This window comes from Solenopsis invicta, unplaced genomic scaffold (assembly GCF_016802725.1).
Source record: "Solenopsis invicta isolate M01_SB unplaced genomic scaffold, UNIL_Sinv_3.0 scaffold_623, whole genome shotgun sequence".
NCBI classification, from domain to species: domain Eukaryota; kingdom Metazoa; phylum Arthropoda; class Insecta; order Hymenoptera; family Formicidae; genus Solenopsis; species Solenopsis invicta.
In genome coordinates, this window is record NW_024105331.1 from 1 (window position 1) to 14,280 (window position 14,280).

Genomic DNA, 14,280 nt, shown 5'->3' on the forward strand with positions numbered 1-14,280 from the left:
ATAGTAAGGCGGATTCTAACTCAGGGATCTGAGGGTGCGGGGGGCAGGGGGAAATTTCACGACGCGTCTTTGCCGTACTGACCATGATGATGTCATGTGGGGCAGGAGAAACATTTCACGGCATGTATTTGTCGTGCTAACCACGCCTTGAAGGAGGGTGATGCCACATGCCTACAGAAGAAACATTCGGCACGCGTCTTTGCCGTACTGACCGTGATGATGTCACGTGGGAGCGGGAGGAACATTTCACGGCATGTATTTTGTCATTCTAACCACGCCTTGAAGAGGGAGGTGATGCCACCGCGGCGTTAGCATAGATGACATTACGTAAGCACTGCTCTCTCACTCCTTCCTGTATATCTTCTTGCTCGCACGTCAACGCTCTCAATCGCCGTCTTGGAGAAGGGGTGATCTCACCTCGCGATGCTAATTATAGCATAGGTGATGGAATCGCACATGCGTTTTCTTTCTCCTCCTCCCATATATTGCGCTCATCAGATGCTGCGATGCTGTGTGGCGATGCATCATCCTCCTTCCCCCATACGTTTTATCCTCGCTCGCTTGCTCATGCTCTCCCACGGCTTATTTTATACTTCGCACGCGAATGTTCTCAATCGCACGCGTTCTTATTTCTATGGTGTTCTCAGGAATGGAAGAGAATAGGAAAATAATAATAATAATAATTTGTTTGAATGTAATATATTTCATTTTATTTATTTTAAAAAAAAAGAATATATAAAAATGATTTTATTAACATATTATTTATTAAAATTATTTTATTTTTAATATACACAAATAATTAAATATTTAAAAATTATAAGAAAATGGAAAAAATTATTAAAAATAAGAGACTAAAAAATTATAAAAAATGATATGAAAATATATAAGATAAATTGATAAAACATAAATTGTTATGCATGACATGGCGACGTTATCCTCCTTGTCCTTTTCTGCTTTGTCCTTCTCCTAGTCAGATAAGCGATAAAATAAACTAATAGATTATAAAGCACAGTAAGGAAATTATGGAGAGAGAAGGAGAACTTACCTTAAAAGCGCGGTGGTACAATCCGTACCACACGATGACCACTAATGGTGTTTACTTCGATCCAGAAATTAGGCATAAAGTGGGATCGATTGTATTCTTCCACCTCCGATCTGCTGCTTGCCACCATAATGGTGATCCTCTTCGCAAATGTGGTGCAACTCTCGTTCTACAACCACTCGAGGAGCTCCCTGATCGAGGGTTGAACAATTTGTACACAGGCTTGAGTAGTAACTAGTTAAAAGAATTTTTATTCATATAACTTTTAACGTAACTAAATTAATTTTATGTGCAATCAACTTTAACTTAATTTAGTTAAAAATTTATAACACCCAACCTGTTTGTTCATTTCTCCCGAGCAAATGGTTGCGTTCTCTCGCCCAATGAAAACGCATACATGTGTAGCATTTTGAAGGCGTGAAATACCGTTGACATTCGTCGCAGTTCATGGTGGCAGACTGACAGACTGACTGAGTGACAGATTGATGCGAGCAGAGCCCATATATTTTACAATCAAAATGTACGTGATTTATCTTTGAGACATTGATACCTCATTGTTCTCATAGTAAAATGAGAACACCTCTAAGCAATTTTTATCTTACCATGCAGCTTAGATACGTTTTATCAAGAGGTATGACAGTGTCTTACACCAAGTGACCGTTGCATATTAAACACTTTTTTATAACACGATCGCACTATTGAACGTGCATCATACGTCTATTGAACCGATATCAAACATCTATTAGACGTCTACGTCTACGTCTACCATACGTCTGTCGTACGTCTACCGTACGTCTATCGTACATCGACCATACGTCTACCATACGTCTATTGTACATCGTAGTACGTTAGACGTTTCATAATAGTATGGTTGACGGTTCAACCATACTATTATCAAACGTCTAACGTCTACGAATTATTTATGTATTACAGGAAAAGATAAAAAATAAACCATAAATACGTTTATACATTTTTTATTTTAAAGCATCTTTTGACATTGTAACCAATAATTGTATAATTTAAATACATTCTGCATAGCACAATTCTTAATATGTTTTGCACATCGTATAGTGTTCGCTGTATCCAAATTATTTAAAGATTCAATGTCTTCGTAATCAGCATCCACGGTCTCGATGATAACATTATTTCTTACATTGACATCAAGTATATTCTTCAACCATTCTCGTTTTTCATGGCCTTTAACGTATACGATAGCTTCATCATCATTTTTATCATATACAGCTGTTGAAATCAGGTGCTTCGCTTTCGGATACTGAACTATTCCATCTTCCCATTGTAATCCATGGTGATAAGCAGTCAACCAAGAAACGCAAGATCTTTCGGATTTTGTCAATGCATTCCATGGCATGGAATTCGTAAAAATGTAATGCGTGAGAACGTTTCCTTGTTTCAATACCGCTACTTCCTTTACAATAAATTTTTTCCAATGGTGAATCCTTGCAGATCCACAAATGTTGGCACAACCATGACAAGTAATTTTTGAGACTGTACCATATCACAAAATATCTCGGTATTTTATTAAAGATATTTGCTAACGCTGCATTTTACATGATTTTGCGCACAACGTTAGACAATGGACAGTATTCAATTACACGATCATGTAAGATAAGGCAATAGGCGGTAGTGCTCGCTGGCACATTTTCTTTGCAATCAAATTCAATGCGCACGTCCACAGTAGCACTTTTGATGGACTCGTTTTGCCGCGAGCAATCAATCACTGTAAAGGTCCTCTTTGCAGAAATGTGACCACGTTAAGCAGCGTATCGTAGCAATCACGTCCATAATAAGATTTACGAAAACGTTGGTACATGTCAAACAAGATGGAGTATCTAGATTTACGAAAGTCTAGATTCAAGTCATCGTACGGATAAAATTCAGAGTTGAGATAAAGTTTCACATTGATCAAATTACAATCGTCAAAAATAGTAGCATCTTGAGACATGATATTCTTGCGACCGGTCTGTAGTGCAAAGATAACGAATCGAGGCTTTTCTAATTGTGTTGCAGTTTTAACAGCCCACGAATGTTTGGTTGTGCTCTGCAGCAAGGGTACTCATACAGATCCCAGGAACGAAAACTCATACTTAGATATCGCCCGCTTTCCAAAGCTCGTAGTATGGACAATTTATTGACTTCATTTAACGTAACATGTGGCATTCGCCACTGTACTTTGAACAATTCAATTTCCGGTTCCGTCGTTCTATTCGTTCCCACAATAGAATTGTTATCATTGCGCGCTCGTATCAAAATTAATTCATGGCGTGCGTTAACAACCATGCGTTTGTAATCCTCGCAAAAGCCCAGCAGTAAATTTAGCGGCACGCAAAAATTGAAATAATTTTCCCACAGAGTGGACGACATGTCCCATCCGGCATTCTGCATTATCATTCCTTTGTCAAACGTAAGAGATACATAGTTCTTTAGAGTACTAGTGATTCCAACGTTTCTGTTGCGATCAATTTCCACACCGTTGATTTCATATCGAATTTCATCAAACATGAACGCTACACAATTATTTCCAAGTTTTATTTCTGATGCATCATCGTCATCATCATCATTTTTTTCTTCACTAATCTTCCTTCGACATAGAGAAAACTTTCGCACGGCAATGTGTATAAATCCTGTTGTTGTATAGGTATCCTTATTTCATCACTATGTCCAAACGTAGTGTTAGCGTATGGATTATACGAGTGAGTTTCAATCTTGACAATGCTATCGTCAAAGATCGGGTCACCTCCAATGTTTAGAATATCAGACATCTCAGAAATTTTGTACGGTGAATCCCAGTGATCTCAAATATGCAACGTTTGATGGAGTAAGTTTCTTTTTACCAAGCAATTGGATATTCTTGATTGCTGTCTTTTTGATTGTTGTGATCTTCTTGTTGCAAATTGTGTCTCGCTCTTGCTCATTCAGCACGAGCATCTCACGTTATCGTCTTCGTACGTGCAATCTAACAGTAATCTCCTCTCCGCGGAAATCAATTAATCGACCGTTTTGATCCACAATGCGAATAGTCAAGTCAGTAATGCTCCGTACGACGATCGGAAGGTAAATGATCTGTGCAGGCGTTTCCGAGATTTTATACCCGGGAGGAACACTCGGTGAAAATTCATGTATCGTATGCACGCACTTGTCGTTGCTATACGCACCAGCGGTCAGGTTACATTCTATGCGAATAATGTTTACATTGATTATATTTATAGGTAAGTCTGATTCGTGCCATTGTCGAGGTTCAAGCATACGATTTGAGGAAAATCCCAACAGCGATCCAATGTTGTTGGATTTGCTAAAATTTATTCGATAAGAGCACTTGATCTTGCTCTTCATAGTATTATTGTTGGCGCGAATCATAATCTCGTTATCCTCGTCTTCATCGATCTCTTTATGAAGCAACTTCTTCCTAGTAACATCATTTGAGACATGAGATATAGCATGTCTCAGATACTTGTCAATGTCACGCAGTTCGTACGATCCTTCGGGAATGATAACTTCCTTGTCGTCTTTGTCATAGTAAAATTTGTTATTTGAGGAATTTATATTAGGTATCGTATTGTAGGTTTCAAAGTCTGTCAGACCGAGCTCGTAATCACCATCGCTTAAATCTACAGCTGGAAAGTAGCTTACCGCGAGGACGTTACTTTTGCCGGTTAACGTAAACGTCAGTGACATGTTGTATACTGAGTTAAATAGCGAAATGTTGATCTTTAAATTGATTGTCAACCGACTGTAGAAAACGTAGGCATAGTTGACCACAGTTGCTTTGATTGTAACGTTGATAACGCGCGTGATTGTACTCGATACGTGTCACATCACTGTTAAAGTATCGCATCAATTCTTACAGTGGTCGAAGATTACCAAAACTGTCGAAATATATAGCAATATACACCTCTCTCCGCGAATACCACTCAATGAGTACCCGGTCCGTCGACACTGTCCAATTCATAATACCGCTCTCGTTTTGGCGTGCTCTCTGTTGGTAATGAAGTACGCATGAAAATTCCTCGGAAATATAAAATGCGCATACGTTTTGCTAGTTGAAGTAATTCAAGGTTTGTAGTAACACCTTTTGGCATTTTTAATGTTTCATCGACATTTTTTTTTTTCTTGATACTGCTCCGCCGCGCTTATACGGAGCGAGATAAACTCCATGACCTTCCATGACACGATTATGACGTTTTAATTCCTCCAGTTGACGCTGTGCCGCTTTGTTATCATTTACGGCCTTTTCTACTCCAGCCGCTTCTTTGGCCAATGACCCGAGAACTCCCAACAATGGCAGGACGGGTAAGATACCACCACGTTTTGCTACCGGAAGTATCCGCTTGCGCGTTGTCTTCTTCTTTTCTTCTTTGATTTCAGACCCATACCAATTTTCATCTTGGTTTTCATAGCCGACCAAATTGCTGTCGCAGCAGCTTTCTCTCCGAGACTTGAATCTCTCGCTGTAATGCGTTTCCGTGCTTTCGAGGCGAGTATATTATCAGCCACGTGTCTTTTCGCGAGATCGTTGCTGTGCGAATAGGCTATATCATGCTCACGACACGCCGCATCCAATGGATTGATGCCTCGGTCACCTCGAGCCAATCGCTCTTCTAAACGTGTTCCTGGACCGCAATACTGATAACCGGGGATATGTAATTCGAAAGGAAGTGCATTAATCGCGCGATTTAACAAACCGCAGCCTTTCGCAGGCATTCGCAGCAATTCTTTCTCAACGGTGCCGGACCGTCTATATGCGTATGCTGAGACGGTAAATTATAATGTTTGAAACACCGACGGTACTGTTGAACCTCCGAATCTGTTTTTATATGTTTGGGCAATTTGTCCCATAAATGATCGATGTAATTGTGAAACTTTTGTAGCAAACAACTTTTGGTATATATTTTAACTGTTCGCTAGTCAAACTGTGTACATCACAGATATCTGACACGATAAGAAACATTTTGCATACTGAGCGATTTCACTCTACGCGCCTCTATAAATAGAAGCTACCCGCAATAGAAATTTTTCAGTTTATTGTTACCGTAGAGGGAAAGAAAATATGCGGTTTGTGCGGCAACCGCAGGCAATTAGAGTAATTAATTTTGATGATAAGGTAACACCCGAAATAAAAACACGCAGACATGGAAATATGCTACCGATTTCTATACGTGGCATCATTTGCGGTCCGTCAAATTGTGGCAAGACAAACGTGTTGATAAGCATGCTGGAAAGCCCGCACGGTGTACGTTTCGAGAACGTGTATGTGTACTCGAAATCGCTTCAGCAGCCGAAATATCGATATCTGGAAAACTTATTAACACCGATTGAAGAAGTTGGGTATTTTGCATTCTCCAACAACAGCAACGTCATTCCTCCGAGCGAAGCGCTTCCGAATTCCATCTTTATCTTTGATGATGTAGCATGCGACAAGCAAGATACGAGAGAGTACTTTGCAATGGGTCGGCATGCTAACGTTGACTGCTTCTATCTCTGTCAGACGTATGCCAAGATACCGAAGCATCTTATACGTGACAACGCGAATTTGTTAATTATGTTCAAACAGGATGGCACCAATCTGAAGCATGTATACAACGATCATGTAAACACTGACATGTCTTACAAGGATTTCTGCGATTTATGCCAGATTTGTTGGCAACAAAAATATGGATTTCTAGTAATAGACAAGGACAGCGCGCTTGTCGATGGAAGATATAGAAAAGGATTTAACGACTTTGCAATACCGTAGAATGATTAGTTGTTGTCGATACGTTGAATGTTCAACATGGATAGTAACATAGATCGCGAGAAGATAGCTAAACAGATTGTAAAAACAAGTAACACAATTCGCAAAAATATCGCGCATTAAAAACGGGTAAAATGGAAGAAGATATTGCATTGGAAAGACATTTTAAGCCAATCATTGAACCTCTAAAACAGATTGTTGAAAATACCGTTGGAGTTGAAAATACCATTGAAAATGGGTCTAAACAGGCTGAGAGTGAAGCATTCTTTTCGGGAGATGAAGAATACGTGGAACCAAAACGAAAACGGTCGAACATTTCGTTTAATAATTCAATAATGACTTCTACTCCAATTAAATTGCAAACTGTACCAATTAATTTTAATAAAGCATCACAAATGTTACAAGATAGCGATTTATTGCAGAATCATGCACCCTCCGTTGAAGAGGTTTTCGAAATCACCGATGAGCCGCTTGTGATGTCCGTTCGACAACAGTTAGAAACGTCTGAGGGGCAACAAAATTACAAATACATTATGGTCCATTGGGACAAAAATATATGGGAGCTGTTTTGAGCGGTAAAAAACGGTCAACGTAGATAATGTTTACGGAGTTTACTTCAACAATACCGGAACGATGCTTGGTAACAAACGTATCGACTTGCACAAGAACGATGATATATCCATAGACGGTAAAAGATACAAGGGTACTCAAGGTCTGTACGAGTTAATTTTCATGAAAATACCCAACGCTGATATCTACACGAATGACGATGTAGAGAAGTATAAGGATATCATATTAACTACAAACGCACATAGGCGAGACCATGGTGAATATAATCCAGGTAACAAAGGACACAAGTATAAAAATATAATCTCCCCATGTTAGCACTGGATAAAGTTGGACGAGGTATACCGAACAACGTTACGTTAAACGACAACAAGATTGATTACGTTCATTGGAACGATCCGAACGAACTCGTCGATCGTCTTCGATTGCTCGAGGCCTCACGCCAAGCCGGACACAACGCTCACGATAACGAGATCCTGTCGATTATCGAGGAACTTCGCGAAGCTAGTTTAATTATAAATTGAGTCGTGCTATTCATATTATTTTAGTCAACGTTGAAATGTCAATCAATAAGTTTGGGATATCGCTCGGAAGTAGCGGAACGGAATCGTATTACAAATGGAACGGATTAATAAGAAGTTACGTCCGCGATAATGCTCTTTGCAAGGTCAACGCCAATTTTGATGCAAAGTCATGCAAGATTCGTCACGTAGCGTTACCTGTAGATGATAGCGATGCTGCCAATAAACGATATGTACAACAGAGCATACAAATTTTGAAAGATCACCAGGACGAAATCGAGAGGAAGATTGTTACTCTCCAAAATAAGGTGGAGATTATGCTTAACAAAATTCAAAGACAACTCGATACAGTGACTCATAGCGCAGAGTAGAAAAACGATACATTAGATCTCTCCATCATTTGTGAATCAAACATGAACAATTCCGAAAAGCAGCTGTTAGTGGAGGAACTTCATGCTCCAGCGAGAAGAAATTTTCCGAGAAGGCATGTCATTGTTCGCGGATACGATGACCTGTGGCAAGCGGATGTGGTTGAGATGCGACCTTACATGAGATTTAACCGAGGTTACCATTACATACTCACCGTTATCGATGTATTGAGCAAGTATGCATGGGCTGTGCCTCTCAAGGCCAAGAGTGGCAATGAAGTGGCTAATGCGATTGCAAAGATAATACGAGACGATGAAAGATGTCAAAAAATTTGCAGACTGACAGAGGAAAAGAATTTTACAACGCCACGGTACAGAAACTATTGAAAAAACATGATATCAATCATTATTCAACATATTCCGTAATGAAGGCATCAGTCGTTGAACGGTTCAACCGTTCATTAAAGAACGACATGTGGAAGCAGTTTACGCTTAATGGAAATTATAAATGGATCGATTTGTTACCACGTCTCGTATTAGAATACAACTCGCGAAGGCATCGTACTATTGGTATGCGACCTATCAATGTTACCCCTGCGATTGCCGAAAAACTCTTATCCACTGTGTATAGTCGCATAAAAATTGCTGCACCCGCGCGGTTCAAAGTGGGTGAATCGGTACGCGTGAGCAAATTTAAGACCATTTTTGATAAAGGTTATACACCGAATTGGACTACGGAGATATTTAAAATTGCCAAAGTGCAGAGAACTAATCCCGTGACGTATTTATTGAAGGATTCCTGTGGAAAACATATCAGCGGTGGATTTTACGAATATGAGCTTCAGCGAGTCGGTAATTCTAACTTGTATCTCGTTGAAAAAATTTTACGCAAAAGGGGATGAGGTTTATGTGAAATGGCTGGGATTTGATAATTCACACAATTCGTGGATACACAAGGATAATGTATTGTAAAAAATGTATTACTTATTTACAAGATATTTGTAATTTTATTACAATTACACAAATATACATATATTATACAAATTAAGTGTTTTATTTACATTGGTATTTTATAATGTCCCCAAGGCAACGTGTCAATAGAATCTGACATAATATATCGCTTATCGTCATACGGACTAAGAGCAATTTTCGTTTCGGATATAGTATACACCTCATGCAATTTCGATCTAATACTTGACTGCTGTCGTGTCATTTCAATCTCATCATGTAAACATCGCGTGTAATCATCGAAAGTTATCGATTTTGCCACAACGTTGCTCTTGATTCCTTTGACTTTCTTCGTGTCGTTTTTACCATCAACGCGCAAGGCATACATCTTTGCTCTAAGCCCTATGAATTCGGTCATGATCGCACCATTGTTTTCATCCTTCATTAAACCTGGCACTTTTTTATTAACAAGCGGAATACCGTATGCATTATCAACCGCGTAATCACTCGTGTCAAATTTATTAATATCGCGCTTTATAATTTCGTATACGTCATCACATTCAATGTTATATATTAAGCTATCCGTATCAATATACATAATTTTACATTTCTCGCAAAACATCGGCGCCATGTATTCATGATGAAATTCATACAAACATGTCTTAGATATGTCAAGGATGCACATACCCACATAGATTGGTTTGTCAAATTTCACCTCAAGCTTACGCATTTCGATTGCAACCAAATTCTCTGAAAAGACACTACGACTGTGGAAATTTGGCATAGCGATCATTGCCTCCGCGCCGTATCTGCCTTTCCATTTTGTCACAAGTCGCACATCGACGTGATTGCGCACGTTCTCCATGGTTTTGCCAAATACTGCGTTGTTCATTAATTTGTATAAATTTTTTCGAAATTGTTTTTGGCGCATGTTCTGAAATCTGTATTTAACTGAATATAATCGCGAAGCCATGGTGATTGTGCAAACTGTAATATGCGATGTATTTTTGTCACTCGAAGGCCGTGACGAGTACACTGCTGCAGGTTACGATAATGTATGACGTAACGTTTCTTATCGTATAAGGTTGCGAGGAGCTTGTCCTGCCGCTTGCCGGGCGGTTTATCACGCATTGGACAGAACGGTAGGTCAATGTGCGCATCATGTAAATGTTGTGGATATTCTAAGTCTATTTCAAGAATGTAACCTGTTGGAGAATCTAGCGCGATGTCCATAAAATTAAAATTTGTTACGTCATCTACCCATCGAAAATCTTTGTATGGTAATGGCTGACACATTGCCCAACCATACAAGTTATTTACATCAAAGTACATCAGGTACGATGATGATTTCGATGGATCGTATGACTTCATGTACTTGTTGTTGGCCTGTGCGTACCTGTTTGAACATTGACTCAGACCACCACGTGTGCCACGTTCGATGAACATGATCATGTCAATGTCTGTTAGCAGTTCGAAATTTACATGTGTATATTTCAACATTGCATCCCACGTAAAACCGGGTAAAGTATAATAATACGTGAGATCGAGTCCATAACTCGCGATTCAACTATCGCGAAAATTCTCAAAGATATCAGCCGTACGTCAAGTACACAACAGTACGTCAGTTTTCAAGTATAAATCGCTATAATCTCCGAGCGTTCGGATGGAGAACCGCTGCCACACGTTGACAGCATGCGCGTAATCGCTCTCGGATACTGTGTCACCCGTCAATGAACTGTAAAATAATTCGCGCGGTGGCAAACATGACTCTTCCAATTTTTCCACACAGTCAACATACTCGTATGGGAAGACACCTTTTCGTGTTAACAGATCGAAATTTTCTGTTGATAAATTACTATATTCCCGTTGCATTATGCATAGCTTATCTTTACTAAGAAAAGATGCCAATTTATCGAGACTAGATGCGAGAAATTTGAAAGAATCGATAAATCTTAATTTTATGCAATTTTTCTGATCATTTTTGTAAACGAAATATATTTTCTTTTGTTATCGGAAGTAAATCTATTCGTCCTTCATATGCTGTAGCTATTTCCTTGATGATAAAATGCACGTCGTAGCCAGATAAGTTATGGAAAACTATAGGAATATAATGCGAATCTTTGTAATTTAAATTGCAATTTGAATGCGCTGCACCTCTGAATCGACCGGTTAAATGACAATGATCGCGTACCCGTTCTATTTCATTCGTAAATGGTTTTTCACAAATGTGGCAGTGTGTAGCGTTGTTAAATTTTTTCCAATCGTCTTGTGTTAAATCCATGGGAACATTAACCGACAGAATATTATTTACAATTTGTGCTAAATCTTTAAGTTGCTCGACGAACCACGCGATACAATTCTTATCGCGATGAAACCGATACATTGATAGCGAATTGTCATACGCACAGTGTACATAATATGCTATGCTAAATACTCGATGATGCTGGTAATTTTTCTCATCCTCAGTCTTCTCCAGGATGCATTCCAAATCGGCGTATACGATAAACGGCATTCGTTCCTTTCGACAGTAATTTTTAAAGCTCAGCCATTTGTCATCTTCGCTTGGTAATATGATAGCGCAATCGTTTATCTTTCCACAGTCCATTGTGTGAATTTCCAACTTGTCGTTCGAACTAAAATAATGTAGACATCTGAAATATAATTTATTTTTGAGAAATTAGAAAAATATATTTATATATACATATTTTTGTATTTTCCGAAATATATACATACCGATCACAAAAGAATTTCTTATTCTTTTTCTTACTGAGTTGTGAACTCATGAGACGGGACATATTCTTTATCAACGCAAAATGTCCCACATTGTCATCCTGCACGTATAGCAGATTTATATGTTTGTCCATTTTTCGTTCGGTGAGTCGTATAGGAAAAATAGATAATTTCTTCTCCTCGATGCAGTATAGATTAATGGAGATTTTGTTGAGAATTTCAAACTTTTTAATTTGTGGCAGTGTCATTGGAAACTCAATGCCTTTCAGATTTAATACCGTAGAATAATGTGGATATGAAGATTCTCGATCTGTATTCCTTTCAGCAGGATGCAGACTGGCCACCACTGACCATGCAAAACATGCATTGTCATTTGATTTTACATTAACTACCGCTTTCTTCATCATAATTTTACTTGGTAACTGGATGTTGCATCCTGCATGCAAAGGGTTATATTTGTTTATATTTATTGTTAAATTTAGTATACGCGACAACGCCCATCCGCTATCGCGTTCTTGGAATTCCTCCAACGATGCTAGGATTATCTCGATGACGTGTAACTGGTACCACTCATGCAAATCGGAGCATTGAAAGAGTTCATAATTTCTTGTTGTGATACACTTATTAGCGCGTTTGTCACCTGCGACAAATTCACCATTAAAAATAGCGTTTATCTTTACGTTGCCATGTCTCTGCATGACACTTTGCACGTGCTCAAGCACAATTTCTCGCGCATCCTCTAGAAATTGATACGGTTCAATGTGTTCGAAATTAATCACAGCACCAGTCAGTATACGACTTTCAAAAACTGTATCTATCTCACGCCATCGGAGTCCAGCACTATATCCAGCGCCCATTTGCACAAACCGTCCACGCATCATTTGTTTCAAACCTTCTAGTCGCGTGATACAAGCGATCACAGATTGTCTTCCGCCGATTGACAATCGCGGATATTTACTGCGGCTACGTCCATCTAACGATTCGATGAACTCGATACAACGTTGCTCCCACGCCATATACTCTTTATGCGTATTCAATCGAGTGGATTGCTCCACCAAATCGCGCTCCGTTTGCTCCATTTTTACAATGTGCTTGACTGCATAGACTGATGGGATGCATCGCGATCTTGTCATTTTATAATGACACCATCACTTTAAATGTTATTCACAGTGTATCATAGTTTGATACATGTCTAAAGTCTTCTTAGCTGTCATAAATCAGCGCTTGTAAGATTCACATGTATATTTGATATCACTGACTTTGTAAAATTATTAAATGATCTCATCGTGATATCAAATTACTTTTAAACGAGTCACAGCAGGCGTTCGCTAAAAATACAAAACTGTCACATTTGCTCCATGACTTCATCGTAATGTCAAATTATATTCAAACGTGTGTCTAAATTAATTTTATAGATCTGTGATATCAGCGCCTATGATATCATCACAGCTGCTGTACTCTGACGCATGCTTTTATGCTGAAAATGCAAATCTGCAATACTATATGATTTCATTGTAATATTAAATTACATTCAAACGTGTCTAAAACTGAGTTTTACTATCCTGCGATCTCATCACATCTGTCAACGCTTGCAAGATTTACGTTTGAATATGTGTATGATCTCATCATAAAATATGTAATTTCCACATTTGATGTCGATATGGTGGTGGGGATTATAAAATAAAAGAACTTTAAAAACGTTACTCTCATCAGTTGCTCATTGTTAGCGGACAACTCTTGAAAAATACGAGAGAAATGGCGAACTACTACGTTCCAATCCAAACCGAAGCATGCGAGAAATCGTAAGTATCTATACATTTTTATACATTCCTTAAATTATATTTTTCATATTTTTGCTTCTACATATCCATATTTCTTATTTACAGAACATTGCCACACACATCAATGAACTACTATATTCCGATTCAGACCGAAGCATGTGAGAAATCGTAAGTATCTATAATTATTTTATATACATTTTTTCATATTTTCATATTTCATTGTTTCTTATAAAATCTCTATTTTATTTATTACTTATAGAACATCATCATCATCATCATCATCATCATCACCATCATTATTATCAATATTTTTTGTTTTATCTCATTAATCTGTAATCTTATTTACAGAACGCCACCACGATACACATCACACATTTTGGGGTTTGCACTAACTCCTACATCTTATAAATGGTTGGATATCGGAATCAACGCAGGATCTATATCCTACGTGGAATTGGTGCTGGGTGACAATCGCGGAAATCAAATTGCTCTGCCTTATAAAACGTGGAAATCGTTGATTGAGAAACGTATGGACATCGAGGGACTTATGCAGTCAAAAACGACTCCATTATTG

General features: G+C 38.5%; 2 protein-coding genes across 2 annotated transcripts; both read right to left on the minus strand.

The window, feature by feature from the left end:
- Positions 1-5,158: 5,158 nt before the first annotated feature.
- On the minus strand, positions 5,159-5,926 carry LOC120360007. The gene has a single exon (XM_039459512.1). The coding sequence runs from the start codon at positions 5,759-5,761 to the stop codon at positions 5,372-5,374; it is 390 nt and encodes a 129-aa protein (XP_039315446.1). The 5' UTR covers positions 5,762-5,926; the 3' UTR covers positions 5,159-5,371.
- A 4,871-nt stretch (positions 5,927-10,797) lies between these two features.
- Positions 10,798-13,877, minus strand: LOC120360006. Its single transcript, XM_039459511.1, has 3 exons — positions 11,929-13,877; positions 11,185-11,846; positions 10,798-11,036 (listed from the first exon to the last, which is right to left on the minus strand). The coding sequence occupies exons 1-3, from the start codon at positions 13,056-13,058 to the stop codon at positions 10,798-10,800; spliced, it is 2,031 nt and encodes a 676-aa protein (XP_039315445.1). The 5' UTR covers positions 13,059-13,877.
- Between the last annotated feature and the right edge of the window lie 403 nt (positions 13,878-14,280).